Source organism: Aythya marila (assembly GCF_965140915.1).
Source record: "Aythya marila genome assembly, chromosome: 15".
Lineage (NCBI taxonomy): Eukaryota > Metazoa > Chordata > Aves > Anseriformes > Anatidae > Aythya > Aythya marila.
Genome location: NC_139056.1, coordinates 15882170 through 15909229, shown reverse-complemented (window position 1 = coordinate 15909229; position 27060 = coordinate 15882170). Strand labels below are relative to the sequence as shown.

Below are 27060 nucleotides of genomic sequence, written 5' to 3'. Positions count from 1 at the left end.
TCTCTCAAATCCTGGATCAGCCTGAAGTCACATGGAACTGTTTATATTCCTTGATTGAAGGAATGCTAAAATACTTCTGGCAAAAATACTTCAATTCCCCTTCCACATGCAGTCACTGCAGACTCCTTTGAAATTCACTTTTTTTTTCTACAATATTCAGATGAATCTAACAATCGCAAAAATAAGAGCAAGCCCCATTAGAGAAGGAGAACACATGACAACAATTTATGGCGATAGAGAACTTCTGCTTAGCATCTGTCCAGGTCTTGGTAAAATTTGGATCACATTGGTATTGAAGACAGAGTATGGGGAAAACAATGTTCTTTGGAGCAAACGGGGATGGGCGGGCTGAGTACCTCGAATCTCAGACAGTCCTGGCACACAGAAATGGGATCCGTGTTACGGATCCCTTTCAAAACAATTCAAATCCAAGCTTTTGGTTTGACCAATTGTGGAGACATAGCAGCCAGCTGCAAAAGCTGGATCGGGACTCCGCTCCCCAAATTCACTGGCATTTCAATCCCAACATCGATTCAAACTCATCTTTTCCTTTTAAAGCTAAAAGTAAAGAACATGACCACATCCGCAGGCATACTGAAAATATAAGGAAAAAGTCAAGGGGATGTCACATCTGATCAGCTTGACACTATGGTGGAAAACATTGGTGGCTTCTCTGATTTATATCTTTCTGCAGCTACTTTCTTTGCCTCATTAAAGTACATAATTTCAGTAACTCTAAGCTCTTAGCAACATCTGCAGTAAAATATTTAACTTGGGTTGGCTACTCGGTGTCACTGAAAGCCAAGGCTGGGCGTATTTCAAAATGCAGGATGACCTGGATTTTTCCACCAAACCAACCTCTCGCAGCACGCTCCGAGCTCACACACGTCCCAGCTCCGCTCCGAGCTGCCGGGCCACGGGCTTCTGCAGGCTTAGGCAAAATAGAAAACAGTTGTGGTGTGAAAACGCACCAAAAAAAAAAAATTAAAAAAATCCAGTCCCTTATTTGGGGCTGGTTACCATTTGATTTTAATAAAGAAAACCTGTAAAAGCCTCAGGGATAAAAATAAAAGATTGAATGTAAAAGCTTCAGTGGAAATGATATGTTTAATAAAAAAGAAAAAGAGAAGGAACGTGAGGAAAGCGCAGAGCTGTTGCCGTGCCTTAGCATCTCCATCTGGGGGATGAAGGTTGCTACGGAAGAGCCTTTGCAGCCACCGGGTACCAGCGATGCGCAGCGCCGGCTGCTCCCTGCTGCAAGTACCCGTAGCAGTTCCCAGCGTTGTGTAAGGACTCTGAGCGGGCACGAGCCAGCCAGACCTGACCTCCAAACCTCAGCAAGCTGCACGTACGACGCTTTCAAGCTTGGAAATAAGCTCCTTGCTCTACCCAGAGCCCCGTGGGTTTTGCTGCTTTAATTTGGGCAAGGGGAGCAGAAAGGCACAAAACGGGCTGGAAATTGTGACAAATACATGATGCTAGTGGGCAACTCGCTGACACGCTGCACCGCATATTTAAAATACGGTTTGAGATGCCCAAGTGGTCCACATAAAGCCTTTGTTGAATTTTGTGGGGCCAAAAGAGGGAGGAGGAGAAAAAAGGCATTTTCCTTACATCCCAGATGGTAGCTTAGCATCCACAAGCTGTCAGTGGTGGGGACTTAAGTAAATAGCAAATGAAATGTACATTGGGCAAAACCAGATACACTTAAGAAAACACAAAATGTGTTAAGTAACACTTTTTTTTTTTTTGCTGCCATCTGCAGCAGTTTCTTTTCGGCGTTTGGGCGCCTTGCTTGTAATTTAGGTTACAATGGGAGTGAGGTGTAAATTATGAAATGATCCAAAAAGGTGAACCTCCAACTCCTTCCCTTCCCTCCCAGAGCGGGTCCTTCTACACGGGACCGAATTACGCCTGAGGACAACGGGTGGGAGGCAGCTGGGGAAGGGCTGCAGAGCCCAGGAAGCCTGCTGGGTGGATCAGGATGCTCAGCACTCCTCCAGCATTGCTGTTATTTTATTTATCCATCTGTGTGCACGTATTTGTTTGCCTCTAGAAAACTGCCCTGACCCTCACATAGAGGAACTGATTAGGTCAGTTTGGCACTGGGAAGGATTAAAAAAATTTAAAAGAAGCTGAAACCCCATGTTTAGCTTTGTAGAGCACAACAGAAAAGATAAGGTTGTCGGAAGGAACGTATGTGAACAAATAAAGTGTGTACAATTTAACTAATAGGTAGCTGCACGCACACATGGCAAATTAGGGTTTCAAAAGCTGCCTAAGGAGCCCGTCTCCTACAGGGAGCTTTGAAGATCTCGACCATAAAGAGGCGAGGGCAGTGGGTATTTCCTGGTAGTATCGTACTACTTTTCCCAGCACAGATTTGGCCGGTGTCAGATGGGCTCACATGAAATGTGGATCCCGGAGGATGCTGGAGAGGAAACAGAAAATGCCACCCACTTTCAAGGTCACAGCTGCAAGGAGATCCCTGTTCATGCTGCTGCACTGATCACTTACATATGAGATGAGCCCTGGAAGAGGAGGAAAAATATACATATATTAGAATATTCCAGGAAGAGCCGTCACAGCACAGCCTTACTGCTGGCGGACTAAGGCTGCGATTAGCCCGTGCACTGACAAGAGCCTAGTGGCAGCTGCACCGTTATCAAGAAAGGATGCACTCTTGGAAGAAAGCTGCACTGGGCTTGAGGTTTTCCAGCGCAAATTAATCTCTAGCAGAGGATGAAATACAGCTGCCTGTCCATGAGTAAGTTCCTATGCTCCAAAGCGAGCGTGTGACTCATTCAGCAAAAACCGAGTTCATCAACATCAGCCGTGGGGCTGATTTTAAAAGGTTACTCATTATTCACCAGCAAATTAGATTTGTCAACAGACAGCCAGAGTGAAAATTCAGCACCGCCTGGTCCTGAGATTCATACGGCCTCATCTAACAAAGTAGAATAATGTGCTCTTTTGAGCCGGGTGACAGCTAGCAGGACATTAAGACAGAGGAAGGGGAACAAGACACGGAGCGGAAGAGCCCAGAACTTGCCTGGACCTGGTGCTGCTGCTGCGGCTCGCGTTTGACATCGCGGTGAGCAGAAGGGAGCCGTAAATCAGAAGCAACCGGGACCTGAACGCTTCCAGGCTGCCGCGAGCCAGCCCTGAGCTGGGAAAAGACGCACGGAGCTCTGCTGGTCCGGCTTTTCCGCACCATCGACGTTGTGATGAGTGTTCTGGCAGCGCGGCCGCATGCGAACGCCCAGTGCCAGGTCGGGGCGGCGCTGGACTGCGGCCGGGGGAAAGGATCCCCCCAGGGGTTGCAGCGCTGCCGTGGGCACATTGAGGTTTCCCCATCCCTGCTGGGTCACCTCCATCCCAGCCCTCGGTGCTATGGGCTGCAGTCCGATGTTGTTCTGGGTGGTTTTAGTAGGGCTTCGTAGCTTAATTTTGTCTGACAGTGAGAAGGAACCCTGAAGGTTTCTGTAAACCAAAATGTTTACAGGCGAGTGCCAAACAGAGACCGGTCCAATGTGGCCTGCGAGCAGCCAGCCCCAGCGCTGCAAAATTACACGATAGAGCACAGGACGTGCCACAAGACATTAATCTCCCAGCGCACAATTTTAGCCTTGAAATCTCTCCGTGACATACGCACGGGGAGCTCAGACAAGACTGAGGGAAGTTTAACGAAGCAGCAAATTACAGCTCTGCCCGAGGATTTTCCACCCGAGATACCACATAGGTATTTCCCAGTACTCGCTCATGGCAATTGTGGTCGGTGCAGCTCCTTTCTGGCGTCTTGTGGTGGCACCACTGCTGTCGTGGTGCTGGTGGTCAGGGGTGCCTGGGCCACATCAGGGCACTGTCACCAGCACAGAGCCGAGCGCTGCCAGCCCAGCTTGACAAAAGGAATTTGGCACGGCACCCGGCGAGCCCTGAAGGAGCCCTTTGCTACCTGCTCAGAGGTGTCCTGTTGGTGAGCCTGGTCCCAAAAGACCCCCACGGGGCTCCCTGTTTTAACCTTGCCCTGGAGAAGGAACGGTCTTGTCCTTAGCTGGTGAGCTCGTGAACATTCATGCGTATTCATGAGCAAATCACGAATATCTGGGACTTCTCCAACACTTCCCTTTCAGGATCTCCACAAGCTTTCCAAACTGTGTGAAGGACAGATGGCAAGACAGAGAGAAGAGCATCCCTAAGCAGAATTATCTTCCCCAATTCGGTTGTCAATATTTTAAATAAAGGTACAGATTATTTCGTCTGTCACTGAATGGATAGAGGTTTCCACTCAGTTACACCCTGCACCCAGCCTGCAAGGGAGGAAAAGCACTGGGGAGAGAAGAAAAGAGCAGCGGGACACCAAGGACACCTCCGAGCCCTCCTCCGAGCAGGGCAGCAGAGCTCTGACTGCCCCAGCAGCCAAGCGAAAGCACTGCGAGGACTCTTATCAGAGTCCTGGATGAGTGTGGAGTATTTCATTTGGCACTTGTTGGAGCTCTCATAATCTTTTCCTTTATGATTAATATTAAACAAGTCATATTCCTTATGGAATTTCCTAACTCTGTCTGTTTATATTTTTCTCTACATCATACCTAATATTTTGAGATCGTCTCTCTCTCTCTCTTTTTTTTTCCTCTTTTTTCACATTCATATGTTTTTCCTCATTTTATAAATTAGGTTTCTTGTTTAGTAGTCATGACAACAACTGACTGTGGTGGTTACACCACAGCCTGGGGCTTTTTTTTTTTTCTCCCCCCCCCCAAGCTGGCTTAGAAAAAATATCCTTTAAATAAATAGAAGCATAAAATGAAAGGGGCAAGTTCGGCAGACTCCTCCTCCTTTCCCTCCAATGACCCACTTCAACGAGACTTCCCAGCATGGTGGGTGAGGACTCATTTGGCTTTAATCCTGTGAAGTCTTATCCACTTATTTAACTTCAATGGGAATACTCAGAGCACATCAAGTGAAACACATATGTAAGTCTTTAAAACCTTGAGGCTTATGCCTGAAAGGCAGAAAGCTGGAGTTGCATTTTCCTTCGGGGCGTTGATCTCTGCACAACAGCTGAAGGGCTGGGGTGCCACGGGGGTGAAGGCAGAGCTGGAGCCCTCCCCGTGGGTGACTTCCATGAGATGCTGCATTTCGGTAGTAAAAGCTAGAAACTGGCCTGACTGCATCGCAGCCCAGGATTTGGGCACCATGGCTACGATGATGCTCTTGTTAGAGGTGGGACATCCCACGACATCCAGTAGAAGAGAGAAGACCTGAGCAAAAGGGAATGGAGCACGGTGACTGGTGATGAGCATGGTGACAGGGACTCTACAGGCAGTGGTGCCACATGCAGGGACTTGAACGAACAGGCAGCACCCAGCTCTCAGTTCAATGCACACTTGAATTTTGGGCCACGTGAACCTTCAGACCTTTGTCAGAGGCATCTGACCATGTTTGCAGCCAACTCCCTTTCCTACTGCCAGCCCTGCCATGGAGCCGCAAGGACATCTCGTTGAGAAGCTCCAAGCCAGCCCTTCTCTGCTAACACCTTTAGCCATGCCATGGCTTTTGCTTCTTGCTCTCCCTCTGAACTTTAAAAAATCCAGAGCAGCAGGGCCCGCACTGCACGGAGCTCTTCAGTTCAATTAGCAGGACAGGGTGATTAAAGCCTGCCTCTATCATGGCAACCCGCAGATCTGGCAAAGGGAATTAAAAACTAAGGGGCATCACACAAACAAATGCATTTCTGTGTCCTAGGGAATACCAGGGAATACCATAACTTTACCATTATTATTTTTTTAATTAACATTGTATTTCAGTCTTTGAGGATATCGGTTACCAGTAGCTTAGAAGGAATTCAGGCTTTTGAAAAAACAGGAGCATGCTTAATTTTAGACTTCTCCCACAAGCACAGTGAGTGGCGATGGGCTACGGATCTGTGTTTACCAATGGTAACAGATAACTGAAATTCCACGGTGCGTTTTACGTACTGAACATAAAATACCAGTTACACAGAGGACCAGCCACACTAAAAGCTACGCTCAATCAAGAGGAGGCAACGAGGAAGGGGAAAGGCCGGGAATTTAACAAAGGCAGATGAACCTTTAATACGGCAGAACCTCTGGGAGCCCTGAGACACTGAGTCCAGATGTTCGGAGGTCGATGTAACCTGACTCCAAGAAGGAAGAGGATGTATTTCTTAAAATTCCCTGTTGTGCTTTAATTTACTGCAGTCTTGCCGAGGACGCATGTGGTGATCACAGGTGGAGTTTCAGATTGACCATAAACATGAAGTTGGGGGCAAAAGACTTGAGCCATTTAGGTTTGGCTGCCAAGACGCTTGAGGTACAGATTTCCATGAAAACATCTCCTTCCCCTTCCCCTGCGCTCCAGCGATCAGTAATTGGGGCCAGAGGAAAACCCTCCAGCAGAGACTCCGCAGGCACCAGCGACCCTTTTCGCTGATGGCAGCCGGGACCAGGCAGAGGCAACTGCCCCGCTGGGAACCCTCCAGCTGCTCGCCTCTTTTTTGGGGTGAAGAGCTGGGGAAGGGGAAAGGGGAAGAAACGTAGGATGGACAATAACATTTTGAAGCTCTAGCTCTTATCTGCAGTTGTGTTTCTTCTCAACAGCCACGGGAAAATGATCTCTGCCTTTCTTTAGGACCCCGCCGCCTGCCCCTGAACGCTTCGTGTGGATGGAAGAAAAGCCTTGGCCCAGCAGTGTCTCTGGCACCATCCCATCTGCCCACTGAATCACCAAAATGGAGCTGATTTGGATGCGTGAGGCTTCTCAGTGCCCCCTCCCCCAGATCCTGACCCTTTTACCTTGGCTTTGCTCCCTTCTGAGGTTTCTGGCCCGCAGCAATGATCAGCCTTTGATTAGGAGAACTGGCAGATTTGCCGTTGTTGCTACAGAGGGATTTGAGTGGGGATTAGAACTGGTTTGCAAGGGCTGGCTATGGAATAAATGACATTACTGATGCAATAAAAGCAATCCCTGTCCTGTTCCCATTCTCCGCTCCTGCCATGCTAATTCCCAGCCCTGATCTGAACAAACAATGCAGTACGATTCGTTTTTACAGAGGAAATTTTACATTTATGTTGACTGTGCTCTGAGTTTTCTGCTGCCCCTGTATTCCCGCATCTCTCCGCAGCACCAAGCAGCCGGAGCTCTCAGGTGCTCTGAAGCAAGGACCACAATGCGAGAACTGACTGTCTCCCCTTCTCTCCCAACCTGTTTCATGCTACAGGAATGTGTACTTCAGCAAATCCCCCTTTCCCTAACCACTTACTTCGCTCAGGAAGAATGATTTGAGCTGTTATATGTTAACTCTTCCAAAATCCAGCGTTTCCTCCAAGAAGGAGGATGTAGCTGAAGGAGGTTTAGGGGAAAACTCCCACCTTAAATGCTAGCAACCCTGCAGGACTCCTGGCAGGGAACAGCACAGATCCCAGCAGCCAGGCAAGTTTTAGCAAAAAAACATTGAAACTGGGTAAAAAGGGCTCCTGCAGATGAGCTGGTTATGGTGAAGATGAAAAGAAATTCATCAGTCTTTTGTCACCAGGAAAAAGATGAGCCTCAGAAGGAAACAACCAGTGCAGCTAGTAGAGTGAAGTGATGTGAGCACATCTCTGAATGTGCCTTTGAGCCTGCCTCAAGCTGATGGTGCTGAGCTGGCCAGAATGGCTACAGGCTGGGCTGCTGGTGCAAGCTCAGAGCAGAACAAAATACTACAGAAACCAGCTAAGATTATACAGGGGCACTCCAGGAGCAAGAGGGGCAGCCAAGCAGCAACCTGCCCCTGCCAGAAGGGTTTCTCAGAACATCTGACCCTCTCCTCTCTGCTTCCTTGCTTGCAAAGCGAAAGAAATCAATCCACAAGACCCAGCAAACCTGACTGCCATGCTACACAAAAGCACAATATTGTGCTAAATGTTTCCAAACTATGGAGTTATTGCTATTTTGTGAGCATTCCTGCTAGACCTTCACCGAGGTCCCACTTTGCACAAATGGTTTCTGCGATTCGGTGCTACGCGTGCACTGGTGTTCCAGCTACCACTAGCACCAGCTCAGGGACAGTATGTTTCATGGAAGGGAACAAGCTTTGCAAGTTGTCAGACGGTTCAGATCCTTGGAGCTTTATTAGCCGAATGAATCAGCCTCTGGGATTTTCTTTCATCTCTTCTCTCATCAACACAAGTCACGAGAAGTGCCGATGCGATGAGCAGAGAACATTGTTTCAGGCCACTTTCCTTCTCAGTCTGTAAAACTGGCACCGGTCTAGAGTTTCTCTGGGCTTGCAAGTTTTTCTAATTAAAGTAGGGTGTAAATCTGAAGTGCCATATCTCTTCCTGAATAACTCCATATGTGGACACCACTCCCAGAAAAAAACCTGTGTGGTTCCTGTTTAACTTAACCCATCTTCAAAGTGGGTTGCACGTGTGTGAAACAAGCAGTTAATCAGGAACGCCTCCCATGGACAAACCTGCGTGCTCCTGGGAGAAATTAAGCTAAGCCACGGGAGTCCCTTGGAGAAAACTAAGAGAGGTGCAGCCCCGTGACACGAACACCGGCTACATCAAGGTATTTTGGGGCTTGAGATCCCGCCGAGATCAGCCACTGATGGCAGCAAACAAAACCCACCATCCTTCTGCAAAATGCAGAGTGCAAAAAAGGGGAGACTTGGGTTTAGGGAGTGCTCCCCGGCTGGGGATCGCTGCTGGCCCCAGTGCAGCGTCCCCGTCCCACCCCGGCACGGCTCCACGCCTGCCTCCCGCTGCAGCCAGGGTGGCAAACGAAGCACAGCTGCTCGAGGGGTATCTTGCACCCGTCGGCGACTTCTCTGAGTCACCGGCTCCAAGAAAGCCCCGTTTTTATAGGAAGATGAAAGCACTGAGTGACACAGGTTTCCTGCGATTTCTAGCTGTTGCATCACCAAGGAGATAATGTCTTTGGTGGCGCCTGGGGACTCAGATAATACAGCTGTGTAAACTGCGTGTGGGCTAAAGCATCCCAGGGCCGCATCCTCATCCCAACACTTCCAAATCAAAATAAAACCTCTCTGGAGGCAGCATCATTACAGAGAAACATTAAACCCAGCAACTTGGCCCAGAACAAGCAAGTGAGTTATTTTCATTGAAGCAGGACACTACGAAATTCATCTTTATCTCCAACCCTCAGCAGCCTGGACACCAAGTTTCAGGGTTTTGTCCTCACCCTGGAATGCACAGGATTCATTTTTATGGGTTTAATTGAAGGTATTCATTTTTTATGCAAGGGAGGAACTTGTATCTCTGATCTGGGGGCATTTTTACAGATGTATACTCAGCTGATACAAGGTGTGCTTGAACCAAACTCCCCACATATCAACATATGCATGAATGATGCCCTAAATTAACCTAGCAGAAAATAACTTCCTGAAATACTCAAATTAATAACAAAAAAAGGGTTCACTACATGGGAGGACACTGGGTGGCATCTGGGCACACAGGTACGTGTCAGCGGACTCGGAGTCACACTGGTTACACTCAGGGAAGATCAGTCAGGGTCAGCACAGTCAGATTTTCATCTGCACTTTGGGGACAGCTCTTTCAGAAGAGCTCTGTCCCACCAGGCTACCTGGCTTTTCTAACCTGGACCCAGAAACCCAAGGCTAGGAGCATAATCTAAACTGCTACAACAGACAGTGATACCAGAGGAAAGAGGAAAGAGCAGCAATGGTAGGAACCCCTCATTTCAGGCAGCCAGCTCTCTGTAGCTGTTAACTACGCAGAAAAATTCTCCTCAAACACAAGCAAATGCTCCAAAGGCAACAGCCCACTCCCAGACACTTCCACTTCTCAAATAGGCACATTCTGTCTTTACACGTCTATATCTGACACCATTAAATGACTCTCCAGAATACATCTATTATAAAGTTCCTTTAAAAAAAGTTCATTATCTGCCATCTGTTTCCAGTTAGGCTGTTTTGATTATTACTTTTTTTTTTTTTTTAATATCAATGTAAAACATTATTTAAAGGTCCTGAAATCTGGATGTTAGGGAGACAGAAACCCAAATCCCAACAGCACCACTGCCACCACTGCTGGAAAGCGATGCCAACCACTGGCAAAGAGTCAGCGAGAGCCAAGGGCTGGGAAGATGCAGTGCGGCCACTTCAAATCAGGAATATGGTACAAAGCAAGTGGTTTCACTCCAAACTTTACCATCGCTTAAAGCCACGACGCTAAAACTGCACGAACCTACAGCTTACAAAGATATTTGACACGTTAGCGGGTGAGTGCTTTGGCTTGGGCAACGCGATGGATCGTAACGGCTTTAGCTAGCTTTAGCAGCTCCACCTAAACACAAATAAATAATAATCGCTGGAAATATGGCAGCAGCGCATGTTCAAGCTCATGTCCCTGACTTCAGTAACATCCCTGGTTTATAGGCAGTCTGGCTCCCATTAGGCGATGCTCCATACGTACACTCACACATACGTGCACTCACATGTGCAGCACATACTTCATCTCCCATCCTCGTTCAGGCCCAAAAGCTGCAGCATCGTACGGAGAGAATCACATCTGGGAAGTGCAGATGTTTCAACGCTGTTGCAGCCTCGCCAACTCGTATAGTTTCACTGACAACATCGTCGTAATTGATTTTTCTCTTCAAGCCCAAGCACCTGGAATCCTACTGGAGCACTGCGAACGCGACGTCTCTGAATTTCAGAGAGATCTTGAAAATCAAATGGAAAATTAAAGCAGGAAAAAAACCCAAACCATTAACAACCCTGCCCAACAGCCCTATGAGCCGAAGTACTCTACAGGCTCTTCCCTTGGTGGATGTCAGCCATGGCATTTAATACACCTCTGGACATGACACCGCCAGCACCAACAGGGCCAGTGCCGTTCAGATGGCCTCGTTCAGACAGCACCCATGGGTGCTCTGTGAGCCTGATGGAGCTGGATCGGCCCTGATATGGCCCCAGGGTCCTCCCCACCCTGCCACATGGAAGCCAATTCACCCGGATCTGAAACAAAACCAGTGCTTTGGGAGGGCCACACTCACTCCAGCTCTTCCTGGCCCCAGTCAGCAGCGAAAATTAATACGAGCCTTCCTGCTGCGATTTTATAGCCATGGCAGCACTTCCCATCGCTGGGGCCTCTCATGCAAATGTGATTTCATAGCTGGGTGTCCAAGCTGCCTCTCAGGGTTGATAAGCAAGGCCTCCACCAGCAGCAAAGGTGCAGCAGCGGGCGCCTGGCCTGGGACACCCTGACAAGATGCTGCCGGGAGGAGCGGAGCCCTCCTCCACGCAGAGCCAGGCCCCGAGCTCGCTGTAAGTTGGACAACCGAACTCGGAGGCACCAAAAATCAAAGGCTGACAGCGTCCTAAATAACCACATTTTATTCTCAATTTAAAAAAACAACAACCCGCAAACCCGAGGCTGTGGGATCCCTCCAAAGCTTCCCTCCGAGTGCCAGCAGAATGACTGATGGTAAATCACACCAGCTCCAGGGCTTCGTGTCAGACTGCTGCCAGGCGACTCCGCCTTTTGGAGTCACTGACGGTCCCCTTTCCAATTAATCAAGTTCCCATACTGATTAACAGCATGATTCATGTCTCTCGTTAGGCGCATTCTGTAACAAACAAGGCTGTATTTCAAGGCCGCTGGCTTAATGGTTAAAATAAATACCTTCCAAATTTCTATTTTCAAGTAGCTGAACCTTTTCCACCTTTACAACTAATTCAGACTTCCTTCAAATTATTTTTCTAAGTAATATAACAATTTGTTTTTCATTAGAGCTTGTCAAAGCCGGACTTTGGTTTATTTTGAGAGAAACCAGCGCTCTCCAGAAACTGTTTAGTACAATTTGAATGACGCCCAAAGGGGTTATTGCAGCCACAATCAAAATAGAGTTTACAGCACTGGCTAGGGGTGACACTTTATTTAATGATTTAAAAAAAAAAAAAAGAAAGAAAAGAAAAGAAAAAGCCCCCAGCCCCCTGAATCAGAAGCTAATTAAATGCACTCCCATGGCTAACAGTAAGTGTTTCGAAGTCACTCTGACTACTGCAAAATGCAAGAACTTAACTTGTTGCTAACTAATACCAGACACCATTATATGAGCAGCGTTATTTACTGATCCGGGGTGGTATGTGCTGGTATTCTTGTGTCTGGTATGGCAGCCTCGCCTCGCAACAGATATTATCAAGCTGGATGTGAAACCAAATATAGGAGTGATTGAACAGTTTGAGCTCTGCCTGTTTAAGTTAGATTATTTTTTTTTTTTGAACAGCTTGTTATTTAATTTAAGGTGGCTTAAATGCAGCAGAAAGTCTGTCCTGCAGCTCCTCTGATTTCCCATTCCTCTTGTTTTGCTGGTGGTACCAACAGAGCTGGGGCTGCGCCAGGGCCGGCTGCTCGAGGATGGGTGCCCAGTGCCAGCCCCAGGGATCTGGGGCTGCAGCAGCACCGAGCGAATTTCCTAGTCCCAGCCTGGCCCTTCCAGGTTCCCAAAAACCTTTTCAACTGCTCTCCCCCTGTAGCCTCCATCTCGGACCTGAGTCCAAACCAGATTTTTAAACAACTGAGCTGCAAAACTATTTTCCAGCGGACTGTTTCTCCCCTAGCAGCAAACTAACATTCTGTTGTTAATTTTCCTGGGACGTTTTCTGTTTGTTGTTTCTTTCTAAACCACAACAAAATCAACAGAATTTGGGCTTTGGGGAACACTGAATTTCCTCCGCTGTGCCCCAGCCTGGGGAGCGCACACCCACCGCCCGCCGCGGGGACCTCGCACCCGACCTCGCCACGGAGCTGGCCCGCTGCAAGTGAAATCAGGGCTGGCCTGGGGATATCTCGTGGAGAATTACTGCCTGTGGTCTTCATTCAAGCTTACTCACGTGCTGAACTGCAGGATGGATGCCCAATTTTTCTGCCTCTTGCCTACCATCAGGCAGCAGCCCTGGCTCATACGGCAAAGGGGGCAGTGGTTTTATTTGCATGCGTGCTGTGTTTGTATGGTCATGACACCGTGCTGTGTCAGTAAAGAAAAAACAACTACCTGAGCAGTGCAAATATTCAATAGGTGCGTAATTAAAGCAGAAACGAAGGACCTGATTCTTCTGCCATGAGACCTGTGGGACTGTGCAACCCTGGCAATCCTCCTGGAGCCACATCTGATTTACACCAGTGTAAGAAAAAGAACAAAACCGAGCCCGTATCTGACAAGTGAAAACAAACACTGGATTCAGACACTTTCTGCAGGAAAGGGGGGAGCTGTTTAATTTTTGTTCCTTCTCTCTGGGCTGCTGCTGTGACCTCTGCTACCTCCTAAGTTAGCAACACAATATGTTGCAGCTGTGGCACTGCAACAGCCTGATTTAATTTGCGTGTGTGTGGCTGGAGGGGTAGTTCATCCCTCTAACATCTTGTGGCGTGGCAGCAGCGCTGGAAGCGGGGGGCTTGGTCCTCCCCAAAGAGAGGGGAAAAAGCCATGCTTCCCTTCTCATGCACAGCTTTGGAAAAGAGAGGGGAAAAGGATCGTCCCCATCAAAATCTTTAGGAGGTTGGGGTTTGTCCAAGCCAAAAAAGAAAAAAAGAGGGGGGGGAGGGAGGGCAGAAAATATCTATTTAATCAACAACTGTTTTCTGCTTTAAAGAAAAAAAAAAAAAAAGAAAGAGAAAAGTCAGGAAAATGATTGTGCTGCCCTCTCTCCTGGCTGCATCCCTCTGCAGGGATGCCGGGAGCGCAGGGCTGGGTCTCGGTGCGGTGCCGGCGCAGCAGCGTTTGGGGCTCCCCATCCGAGGGGAAGGAGCAGAGGTTCCTGCAGTGGGGGCTCGCTGGCAGGGCCCCTGCCCCTGGCCCTCCACCAGCTCGTAAAACTGCCGCTTCCCCGTGCAGCTCCTTGGATGGACCCCGAGAGCTGCCCCAGGAGCTTTGTTTGTCAGCGCTCTGAATCAGGCTGGGGTTTGGCTGCGGAGGGTTTTGTCTTCCCCTTCCACAAGCCTGGAATTCAGCTTTGCTCTTGGCGTTGTCGTTTCTCCTTTTTACATACGGCTCCTGCTGAACACAACCTCGGACCAAACTGACTTAAAAGCCCTGCCAAGCCTCCATGGGACAAGGATGAGGGACAGCCCCGAGGCTCCAGGACTTTTGGGGTGTTTCTGTCCCGTTTTATGCTGATCTCCTCCCAGCACCACCATCCCCAGTCCTCAGGCTGCACGGGGGATGCTCCATGCAGCAGGAGGCATCAGGAGTTTTCAGGGGCCATGGAAGGGATCAGGCCCCAAAATCTCATTCAAATCCAGGATTCAAAAACAATTCAAAAGGGGTTTGAGGGCCTAAAACTCTCCCTGCATCCTGAAAATCCCAAACCGTGTCTGTAGAGCTTTCACCTAGAACAGCACCCTGGAAGCAAAGGAATGACCCCCCCTTCTCCAACAGTACTAGCTTTCTAGCTTTACACTTTCCATTTACTGTTATATGAAATTATTATATTTATTTATTTTACTTTTATGATGCTGAAGCTCCTTCCCACCCCTGGCACAGCCAAAACCACCCCAGGGCTGTAGGAAACCTCAGCCCCGGGCCCTGCAAGCCGCCTTGCCGCACAGCCGAGCCCGGCACTACCTGCCAGCTCATGGGGGCAAGGTGGCTTTTTCCTCGCTTTTTGGCTTTCCCCTCGTTTCCCCTCATCCACCCGCTTGCCAAGCAGTGTAATTTTACAGCCTGGCTGACGGAGCCAAGAAATACGTTTGCTGGTGTAAGCCGCGCGTTAGACGTCGTGAAAAACATGCAGCTTCAGGGTTTTAGGAGCCAGCTCCGCAGAGCAGCGAAACACCCGCAAAGCAGCACCGAGCTGTTTGTTCACCCTCTCGGGTTTCACTCCCGGACCCTCGCACTCGCCTCTGGCCGTGGGTGGTGAGCGCAGGGACGGACCTACGGCCGCGCAACGCTGGGCGCGTGAGCACAGGGGATGGAAACGGCAGCGCGGGGAGAAGGGAGAGACAAAGCGGCGCTCTCACAGGTTTGGTGGGGAGGGGGCCGACCCCTGAGCGCTGCTGGATCGCGAGTAGGAGCAAGGATTTGCATTCTCCATGCTGCTTCCCCTCTCCCCGTTCACACTTTCATCCTCCTGCCCTTCAAAACCAGAAGCTCTTTAAGGCACAGAGAGGCTCTGGCTTGATGCCTCTACAAGAACAACGAGGTCCAAACCTCACCTGGGGTCTCCAGAGACTCCAAGACCTCTTCTTCTATCTCTAGATACCTGCAACCACATCTTGGCCTTGATTTCTCATGAACTGCGAGGGTGCTTCAGTTCTACATGTGTATTTTGTGGCTCAGCCCCCATACTGCTACAAAACCAGCCAGCCGGTACCAGCAGACCCCAAATGAAATAATCAGCCATCAGTTATTTGTGAAACATTTACCAGTGGCACTGCAACCACCAGTGGCTGCAGCGTGTGGCTTTCCCACGCTGTGGCACGCAGTGCTCTGGTTTCTGCCCGCCTCGTACCATGCACAAGCACGGACTTCCACGTGGCTGGAGATGAACTGAATTTCCCAAACTCTTCCATCTCCAGCCCATTAAGTGCCCATCACGCTCAACAGCCAACACCCGGACACATTCAGTGAAAACTAGTCCATCCGTTAGGGTTAGGGTGGGTGTCCGAACCCCCAACCCTAATGCTAAAAGTTTAAACCTCTGGGCACGAGCATCTCAGCGAACGCGGTCCTGCCTCTTCACAGTGCTGCAAAACGTGCCCACGCTCTCCAGGAATGCCACAAAAAAAATGGCAGCAAAAAGCTTTCAGTATTTGGCGAACTCTCGACAACTCTGAATACTCCTGATTATATACGAGCAGAGGGCAAACTCCACCTCAGGCACGTTTGGAGGTTTCTGTGGCTCAGACTGGACCTTTCTCACCAGCCTGTTTTTACAGGGCTGCAGTGCAGAACGGAGCAGGGAAGGGGCCGAGCTGTACGTCTCTCCTCCAGCCTTATTCCTGGCAGAGACAATTTGCAGCAGTGTTGCTCGGCACGTCGAGTCTGGCACCTGCTTACAATAAATCCCTAATGATGTTGAAAAGTTAAACGTCCATTTACTTTAATTTCTGTTTTAGATTTGGACTTCTACGTACCGTAAATGCTAGAAAATGTTTTTTTGAAACAATACTGAATATTTATATTGGAGGTCCTCTATAACTGGCTGCCATTCATCTACGATTTCTTTCTACATGCAAAATGATGCTCTGAGCGCATACAGCCCACGGGGGAGACTTTGCCACCATCACCTGCTCGTACTTCCATGCCAGCTGAGATCTTTAGAGCAGGATCCCCTGCGGGTGGGGTGGCCCAGTGCACTGCTCTGGGTTTCAGAAAGCCACAGAGGTCAGATCCCAGAGACACGAGAGCAAGAAAAAAGCCTCACGGGGTGAGGTTCACCCATGTAAACTGGAGGTTGGGAGTCTCTGCTTTTGGGAGCAAGGAATCACCGGTGCTGAAGATGAGCACCAGGCATGCAGGAGATGAGCAGCCTGGCCGGGGACGAGCTGCTGATGGGGCCTGGCCCCGCTGCTGTGAAATCTTGGACGACATTTTCTCTCAGCTCACCTTTGATCCTGGCAAATGTGCTTCGGGTGCAGCGATTTGATCAAGAAGATCTCCGGTTGCAGATGTCCTGCAAAAGCTACACCCACAGCTGGACATCACAAAGCTCTCCCCAGCCTGGTGGTTAGCAACAGTGAAGAATGATTTTTCTAATGGGAACTGGCCAGCATTCAACTCACTCCTGGATTATTTTTTTTTCTTTGCAAGCAAAGTCTATTTATATTGAGATATGTGCAATAAATAAAACTCTTCAACTTATTTGAGATCAAAAAGTGGCCAAACGGGGAAAATTCTGCAAGTTCAAGTTATGGAGGACTCATATGAGATCCCAAACATGCTCCCACTTGTAGGAGCACGCTGCCAGCAGCACCAATGCACGTGAAGCCACAAAACGGAGGGAGGTCGCGGGCTCCAGGCACTCATCCTGGGACCAGCAGGGTGCACGAGGACACAGGGCATGAGCAGAAGAAGGGGATGGTGCAGAGACATGCTGAAATTCACTCGCCAACACCCAAATCTCCTGCACAAGGGGTGGCCGTGACCGCCCAGCGATCCAGCTGGGGACAGAGCCGAGCCGGTGGCGCCTGAGCCCTTCCGCAGGGCTGTTTCCGAACGCGCTGCCTGCTCGCTAAGCCTTTTTCCTTACAAACCTGAACTGGGCAAGAAGAGTAAGTTCACACTTGGGGGCGTGGGGGTGGCTTTTTTTTTTTTTTTTTTTAGAAGCACAACTTTTTTTGGGCTCCTGACAAAGCAATATTCTCCAGGCCAGTTGGAATCTGGAAAAATACACTCACTCAACCTAGCCACCATGACTCCAATAACAATTATAAAATGTCCAATAAAACTTGCATGTAATGTCAATTCAAATCTTGAAAAGCAGAATTAAGTGGTATATCAACATTAAACTTTATTGCTTCCTTTGCAGAGCAGAAGTATTGTCAATAAAAGTCATTCTGAATGAAGAAAAGGGCAGTAAATATTAAATAAACAGGTTTTTGTTGAAATGCTATAAATGCACCAGAGCTGCATTTTACACTGGGTCCCTTTTTTCCTTTGCAGACTCCCCTCATGATAGAAATAAGTCAGTAATTGCAAACTATCAATAAAGCGCCAATTAAAGGGTGGTTAGATGCATGCATTTACAATATGTCATTATGGCCCTTTATTGTATGTAGTTTGCTCTTTCAGATCCCAGTGGCTCTGTCTCAAGTCCCCCAGCACACAAACGACGGCGCTGCTGGGTAGGGGCCCGCGGAGGAGCCGTGGCAGCGGCGCTGCCCTGCTCAGCACCAGCCCCTGCACGGGAGCAGGGCAAGCCCTGGGCAGCCTAGAGCCAAGGAAGGGAGGAGAGGAACATAAAAAGTCTCCTCTGTCAGAGATGAGAAGGCGAAGCAGCATCGTCTCAGTCTATCAGGCTATTATTTTTCTGTCAACGCGGAGCCGAGCAGAGCACGGCAGCTCTGAGACTGCAGAGCCGTGCCAAAGCCTGCAATTTGGCACCACGGCTTTGTTTTCCGAGGGGCCGCTCACCGTGCTGTGCTCTGGTCCTTTCTGGGTCTATTTGCCTTGAGAAGGAGCCATCGCCACCCTCCCTACACTGCTCCACGTGCAGAAGGATTTCTACTCGCCTATCTGCTAATCCGATTTCCATCAGCTCCGTCCCAACGCCCTGCTCCCTTCTCGAGCAGCAGCCAGCAGGGGATGTTCTGCTTCGTCAATGAAACAGAAGCGCAGGTTGTCCACTTTTAGGGCTGGGCTGAATGGGATCTTCCCAGTTCCACTGCAAAAACCACACGCAAAGCCTGCCACAAACACAACCAGCACGCGGTGGAGCGGGGCCCTGGCACCTCTGCAGGTCGCAGCTGCGGCGCTCAGCAGCCACCCTCTGCCCCGCTCCTGGGACCTCCAGCCACCCGCTAAGATCCCACCACTTCAAAACCTGATGCCAAAGGCTGTGCCGAGCAATCACAATTACGAGTTGTGTGCTCGGTGGTACCCAGACACAAGAGGACGTGTTTGGGAAGCCGGAGAAAGAGCAGGCTCCTCTGCGAGCGCACAGATCCCGCGACTTTTATGTCAGCCCTTTAAAATCTGATCAGCATTTTTGTGGTTTAACAATATAGTTTATAAGCTGTTCTCCAGTTTAATCATCACACGCATTTACAGGAAGCAGTAACAGCTACAGCGTATGAATTTCATGATGCTGAAATGATATTGAACAAAGCCTGCAGTAAGCAAGAGCTGAAAGCTGCGCTGTGGAAGGTGCTGGGCTTTAGAGAGGTCTTCCAATTATCCGGGGACAGAGAGGAGAAATCAGAGGGGGTCTCAGAAAGCATATGGTCAGGAACTTCTTTCCTCTAACTTTTGCACAGATAGAGATGTATTTATTTTACGTGAAAAACCAGTAACAACTGAAACATGAATGCTCTTAATTTTTGAAGAAAACCGTTTCACAATGAACCTAGGTTCAGTAAATCTGGTGGTTGTAAAAAAAAAAAAAACACAAAACAAAACAAAACAAAACAACTATTCAAAAATTTTCAGAGATAAAGAACAGCCCTTACACATTAATTATCAAAAAACCTCTTTGGACAGAGAAAGATGTCTATCAAAACTAACTTCTGGAGATATTTCAAGTATTCATCCTGACCATCCACAGCCTCCTGACCCCTGCAGAATCAGACCCTGTGCTAGTCCTGTGTTGTTTCTCTGCCACCCATGTGAATGGAAACCAAACCCGAGGCCAGGGCAGCACATCTCCAGCAACATGCCAGGGGCAGTGCGAGCTACCCAAAGGCCAAGAGCAAGCAGCTCTGAATCATCCTGACTCACTCGAACCTGAACTCTTGACCTGCTCCTTGAGTCAGTTCCCCTGGGTGTTGCTCCGGTTCGGGCAGGATGGGCTGCAGCAAGGCACAGAGCAGCACGGAGCGCTCCTGCTCCGGCACATCGCCCCCACGGGATGCTACGCGCTGCGAGGGGATGGGGATGAGGGAAACAACACCAGGAGCACCTCACCTGGAAAAGGATCTGCAGGACGCCATGCACGATGCACATCCGCCGTCCCAGGAAGATGAAGAAGGGCACCACCAGCTCGATGAAGTGGTTGAAGAGCGTCTCGAACTGATGGAACCACCACGGCGAGCGGTGCATGAAATAGGCAATAGGGTTGGGCACCGGCTGGGTCTGAAAGATGAACACAGGAGGTCAGTCCCCTCCTGCAGCCCAGCATTGAGGCCAGCCATGGTACTGTGCAGCCCCTTTCCCTCCTTCCCCACGCTTGCTTGCAGAACTGTCCCCTGCCTCCAAGCATTTCATTTACAGAAAATTACTTCATCCAGATTTTTTTTTCCATGAAAAACCCAAGAATTCTTAAAGCAATACATCTTTTTTTAAATAAAACAGAGTTTTAATTATCTAATTTCTTTACATAACCAGAAAACATTCTTCTCCAATTGCCCCCCTCGCATTTAATACTGCAGTGTTGCACATAGCGCCACGCTGACTGACGTTAAATCACTGCCGAAGTGCTGGAGACCCTGAGAGCAACTGAGCAGATACAGAAACTGAGAAAAAGATTTTCTTGGGGTCACGCAGCAGGTCAAAGAGAGACAGGAATGGAAACCAGATTTCAAAACCTAGGAGATATTCTTTCAAAATGTTTAAATTTGAAATAAATGTGGTGGTAGGGTTGCCTTCCAAAATCATAATTCGGGAGAGGAAAATATAATTCCTCTAAACACGCTATATTGGTTTAAGGTATTTACATGCTGGCCTTGTGACAATATTATTCTTCTATTCGCCTGAAATTTTTTGACGCTGGGAGATCTTCCATCCAGTACAATAAAGCTGCAAATTTTACAAAGAAAACAACCCACGATATGTTAATAACCGCAACCCTGAGAAATGCTGCAATCTAAACAGTGAAGAAAGAAGCTAACAATTCACCTTAGCATGTCTGACGAGCTCAAATTCATTAGTATTGTTTTAAAATTGTGGCAGAAAAACGGAGAGGATGAAGAGGCGAGTTTTAATTGAAGGAGACGCAACACATCTTTAAATTATTTGTAGTTAAATCAAAAATACAAACAAAACAGGGAAAATATTGTACTACGCATGGCAACTGAGCGCGCTTCCACTGCCAAGTCCCACAACTATTGTAATTCCTTATTAGCAAAGCTGGGACTAATAAACTTGTTGCTTTCCATGGGTTTGAGGCTGCTGTAACCCCTTAGGACAGGAGACCGCATCCTTCCTTCCTCGGACAGCGGCACCGGATGGAGCGGTGTCGGGGTCGCGGAGCGCTGCGGGCGCACGGCCAGCGCGGGGGCGGGGGTCAGGGCGCCCCCACCCCGGGGGGGCCGCGGCCCCGCTGCCACCCAGGGCCCTTCCCCGCCGCACGGGAGCTGGTTCGAGTTAATCTGCCCGCGTGACGGCTCTCGAGCGCTCCCAGAACCTGGGGGAGGCTCACCGAGAGGGTTGTTTTTTTTTTTTTTCATTGTTTTTTTTTTTTTTTTTTACCTCGATCCCGAATTGCTGAGAAATGCTTTCATCCTTTCCAGGAAGGCAGGTTGCTTTCTTGGCTTCTTTTACGTAGTTTTATTCTCCAGTGCGTGAAGCAAAAGTGACCTCGATGAGGTGGCAGTCCTACAGGTGGTGACGTTTAGCCCTGCAGCTCAGCCATCCCATCTCCAGTGGGCAGCAGGCTGGGGGCAGCACCAGGACCTGCCCTCGTCCACGTGAGCTGCACTTGCACCCAAGACCATGGAGAAGGGGCTGTGTTACACACACAAGCACCCATGTGCTTGCAGATGCAATTAAACCTCACGACGTGATCACACCGAGGCGCATCGCACCTCCAGTCCCATGCAGTGGGGATAGAAAGCAACAGAAAATTTGTGTTTTAGGCTCGTTTGGCTTCTCATATGGGCTTGCTTGGGAAGAGACCAGCTTGGCAAGATGGATCTAGTGTGTTTTATCTCCCACAGCTGTGCTTTTTAGCTGTGGCCTAATTCATGCCCTGAAGTAGAAAGAGGGAAAAGGAGAAGCAAAGCAAAGAAGAAATCTGGCATGGGTTAATAATTCGCTCCCAGACACGACAGCGTTTTCATCCTTTGCATTACCAGCACCGACATTATCAGGGTGTCAGCAGGGGCAATGCTGCACGACAGGCAAGATAAGCCAAACAGCAAGCATCAGCTCCCACGACTGACAGCCTAAAACAGCGCCAGGCACACCGCAAGTAATGCACGGTTTCTTGGCATTTGTTTTGACAGAGGGAAAGAAATGCCCTCGATAAGAGCACCGCTGGCAATGCAGCCTCTGGGGAGGCTATCGGCGAGGAACCCTTCCTCCCCACCGCCGCGGCCGCTTCTCTGGAGCCTAAACCTCAAAACCAGAGCGCTAGCGGAGTGCCTCGCATGTCTCAGCAACGAGTGGGAAGGCTGCAGGGGGAGGGCGAGGGAGGCGAGCGCTGCGCGTGTGTGTTCCTCCCGATGCCTTCCAGATGCTGCGAGCATGGGCGTAGCGCGGCGCAGGTTTCCCGGGGAGAAAACCGTGTTTACTCGGGAAGGGGTGCTGGGGTTGGAACAAGGAACCACCAGAGCATGGTGTGAAATCCAGCTGCCCCGGCAGCCCCAGCACAGGCACCTGCCATGCTGCAAAACCCCACTTAGGGCAAAGGGGTGCCCGGCACCCGCTGTCCTAACCACGGGACCTGCGTCACCCCATGCGTGGGCACATTGCTGGGAGCGAAGGGAAACCTGCAGGGCGCAGGCGTGCCGAAAGCCTTCCCAGGGCAATTGTTTCCTGCACAAACATCAGTGTCGGAGGCGGTGGTGTCACAGCCCGGGAGGAGGGAAATGCATTCCAGCATCTCTTCACCCGGCTCACTTCACCGGGGATTTTGAGCTTTGCGCTTTGTTTCGCAGCTGCCCTGCGAGGAGAAGCAGCCTAGAAAGCAGCTGGGAGATCCCTTGCATGGAGAACAGTGAAATCTTGGTGAATGTGGACAGAAACACGCAGCTCCAGGTCAGATGCAGCTGAATAAACGAGGCCAAGGACGGTGCACGGGGAACGGAGCAGAGGGGACCCTGCTCAGCGCCGTCTCAGACAAGCCACGTTTCTGGGTACCTCAGTGAATCATAAAGCCTTTTTAAATAAAAAAATGATTAGCAAAAACTGGCTTGAAGTGTCAACGCAAGGTGCAGCATAATAAACCTTCTGCCTGCCTCACACCTCCAGCAGCCAGAGAAAAACTGCGCTGCAAATGTGTTCTGAAATAAGATTGGGGAAAATTAATTCCATAATTCACAGGGCAGATTTGTAACGTGTGACTTCGGGGCGATATTCGGCAGGGGCTGCTTGCGTTGATAAATGAATTCTGGGTTGCCAGCTAAGGCATGTTCTCTGGCTTGTATCTACCAGGTTTTATGAGGGCTGGTAACAGATTCTAAAAATATGCACAATAAACTGTTTTTTCTCCCTAAGGGGTCTATGGTTTAATTATGTTCTTAGTGAGAACCATTAAAGTGCTAAGTACCTGAAGACTCCTAATTTACTAAACTATACGCCACTAAAACCCAACAGAAGGCTATTATACACCAGAGTAAATGCTCTTCTCGGGGACTGTAAATGCACACGGTCCCTCCTCTCAGCCTCCTTACTGGTATGGCATTACATAAACTCCGACAGAGCATTTAATCCGTGTTAGATACCCCATCCCAGCCGAGGGAAATCTCCAAGCTCTCCTACACATGTGCACGAAAACAAGTCCCACATTGTCCTTGAACAACCCGCTGCTCAAACAGGGCTGGGTATTTTATACGTTCACCACGAGCAAAACTCCTGTGCAAGGAACTGCAACTGCAAAGTCAGAGGGTAGGGGAGAAACAGTTTTCTCAAGACTACAAACAAGGAGGAGGCCAGAGACATACCACATGAGATCTGTCCCTTGCAATGATGGATTTTTCCCCTCCTTCACTCCCCGGTGACCTGCAGCACGTCTTCCTGAGCCTCTGTTGTCTTTGCTCGCTCGGCTGAGCACTTTAACAGAACAAACTCACAAGGTCTCTTTCAAGAACCAGTAGCGAGTTATGAATGAATCTGTTTCAAAAAGGTGAACAAAACATCCATTATTCTACCTGTTTGTATAAAGTAAAATCAGATTATCTATTGGTTCAGATAACCCGAATTATACTTGGCATTAATATTAAAACAACACTGCGGACAGCCTTTCAAAATATCACCCTGGGCGCCTATTGCAGAAATCTGGCTCTGTGAAAAACAAAGCCAGCCATAAATATCTTACATACTCTAGAGACTATTATTTGCTTGCACTGAAAAGCACCTACTTAAACAAAATACTCGAATGTGAGTGCATGTAACTGCAGAAAAATCTTGAAAAAAAGAAGGAAATTGAACAACAGCAAATATGAATAAATGGTGAGAACGTGCAACTGCTCCATCCAGAGAACCGGGGCTGGCTTGGCGCAGCAGACACTTGACTAACGGTGTGCAGGCACCAGGGGCTCAGACGATCAAAAGAGAGGAAGTCTTTGGCGCAAAGAGAAAGGCGTGAAGAAGAGCAGTACCCTGGAAAGCCAGGCTGAGAAGTTTTATTAAACGTTTTCCTGAAGGTTTGGGGAAGGTATAGATGAACTGTAAAGCACAGTTCTCCAGCTTCCCTAAGCACTGAGGCATGAACTCATCTTCTCGGCTTCAAAGAGAAGCTCTCAGCTCTCTCGTACTTTGGACCAAAAAAAGAAAAAGGGTTCTCCATTGCGGAGTGTAATCTGATCAACATGATCCAACAGGCTGTTTCTCTGCCAGTCCATTCTGCTTCAGATCTTGACCCTTCCTCCTTACGCATCTGCAGATCAAAGCTCCGCTTTCCAAAACCCGAGCAGAAACGGGCCCGTGCAGAAGAGCAAAAGGCAGCGAGGAGAAGGGAGATAAACTGGGTCCCTCCCAGCTGCTGCTAAGTGTGGGAAGACGCATGTCTGCAGTGAGGCCGGAGCAGCTCTCGTGATGCACGGTGAGCAGCCACCTCGGCGTGAAACGGGGAGATCACGGAGAGCTGCGGCTTCCCGGCCCGCGAGGCTTTGTGGTGGGCACGCTGCACGCGCGGCCAACTTGATTGATGAACAACAGTGATTTTGCACAAAGGTACACATGTAGGAACGGGTTTAGAAAGGAAATTGAGCAGCAAACTGCTCGGCCTCTTGTGCAAGTCCCAGCTGTAACTTGTGCCGTGTGAATTTTATATTTACATGCATGCACACAGGTCTCCATGTGCATGCTACTGCCATCCTTGAATACACCACAGCTAATCATTTAAAAATAGTTCCTTTGAAACCTTCCAATTATTGATTATTATATTTCCAATCACAATGAAATCACAAGAAAAATTAAAAAGTTGATCCCTTAAAACAAAGACATCTAATGTCAGGGTGGGTTGCAAGGGATTGGCTCTTCAGTCACACAACATCGAAATAATTAAATCTCGATAGACCTGTTAAAAAGAAAAGTTACCTATATGTTCTTGCTGGGCAGAGCTTCCCTTGTCCAGTCAATAGAAATATTCAGTTCATAGAAAAACATACTGGAATCTGCCTGCTTCAAGACAGCAACCCAAGCCAAGGAGATGTGTGTTTGACTCGGTGCCAGCACGACCATAAAATGTTGGCAATTTAGTAGAGACGTAGTGCCGCGCCACTCTCCCAAAGGACCTAAATAAACTTCAGATGTAGAACATATATTTTTACTTTTTATATATATAAATCTGCTGTTTCATTTTTAACTCCTTTCCCCAGCCTTCCCTCTGTCTAAGGTTTTTCAAAGCTGAAACAGGTCCCTGCTTCTCCCGGCTGAGCGAAGCCTCAGCAATGAAAAGTTAAAAGCATGAAAAATCAGAGAAATGATTCACGTCTGGGCGTTGGGTTTCTTGGGGAACGATGGCTGCACATGTGGCTACAGATGCCAGAGGGGAAAGGGTCTTTGGAGAAAATTCTGCTGTGCAATTTCATGCCTCTGCGTTATAAAGTATCCCGAGGAATTTTGTTGTGTTCACAGAGTTGCACTTGCAAAGTCACCGCGTAGGTGAAACCTTCCTGCCACATCTGTGACATTTAGCTACAAAGCCAAGCTTTGCTCATCATGAGTCAGCCCCGATCTACAGCAGCACGAGCGAGGAGCAGGCTGGCTCCGAGGGCTGTATTTTACCAGGGGTACACGTAAATGACAGATTTTGAATTCCACCAAGCTGGGCGGGGGCAGAAGGATCTATAGCAGCACTGTTTGCTTTTCCAGACTGCACCCTACCTCCTGGTCAGAGCTATCCTCCTCCAATAATAAAGACCACATTTCCACGGCCCACAGCATACCTGTTTATTGACACTGCTCCGACATAGCGTGCCTCCGAGCTGCTTGCTGTATATAGAGTTAATTGTGGATGTATTACAGATTCACCTATTTATTCTGTACATTCTTGGAGGGGTCCAGAGCTAAAATTACACAAGGAACTGCTGAACTGCTCAGGCTATTTATTTGTTCAAAATCCCCTTAAAATAATTAGCGGGGCTGGAACAGACATCTCGGCTCTGGTGGGGGCCAGAAGAAGCTGGTGCTACCAACTGCAAGTCATCACTGCCTCCCCCGTGTCCCCGTTGAGGGAAAACCCAGTTTAGGAACAGCACCAGAGCTGGGTCTGCCAGGTTTGGGAAGCAGACCAGAGGGCACATCTGCAAGAAACAGCAGCTGAGGGTAATAAAAGCTTATCTAGAAGCTCCCATCCCAACGGGAACAGGGCTGAGGCAGGGGGCTGCCCCTCCCCAGATCCTAATCTGTCCCTAAAACCCCATTTTTCCCAGGGAACCACTGTGGAGGGGGCTTCCCTGGTGCATCTCCTGCTCTGGGACTGCCCAGCCCTGCAGTGTGCTCCCAGCCCCAGGCTTTCCGACGGAGCTCACGTTCCCCACGGATCACGAGGCAGGTCACTCACCTATATTTTAAATTGCCATTTAAGAGCATATTGCAAATGTGATCCTTTAATTGGTCACTGTTATGGCTCTCTATTAGAGAAGACAAGTTTTTCCACACAAGGTAAGCCCTTACGAAAGCACTGAAAATGTTTAAAAACAACCCAGGCCTGATATATTTATTATATATTTCTGCATATATAAATAATTTCACAAAAAGGAACGTACTGAGTGGAAACTCCATTTAAAATGTGATCCCAGATGGTGGCAAAGCTCTAAAATTGCAAGGCAACATGTAAAGAAAGATTAACGACCTCAAACAGGCACAAATTTATGAGGTGAAAGCCCCTGTAATCCTAGAGAAAAATGATACCAAACGTTAGACTAGACAGCTAGAAAATACCTCTGCTTAGTTCATGTGGCCTCTGCCATTTTACATTTTCTTTTAGTGTACATTACTTTGGGGTTTGTTTGGTCTTTTCTCCTG

At 48.8% G+C, this 27060-nt stretch overlaps 1 protein-coding gene across 2 annotated transcripts in view; it reads right to left on the bottom strand.

Moving 5' to 3' along the window:
* The window catches only part of LOC309884089 (lipase maturation factor 1-like), a 154890-nt gene that overhangs the window by 40212 nt on the left and 87618 nt on the right, over positions 1–27060 (bottom strand). For both annotated transcript variants that reach the window (XM_082772777.1, XM_082772778.1), the window contains one exon: positions 19615–19782. In XM_082772777.1, coding sequence (XP_082628903.1) covers positions 19615–19782 — 168 coding nt within the window. The remainder of the gene's footprint in view (positions 1–19614; positions 19783–27060) is intronic.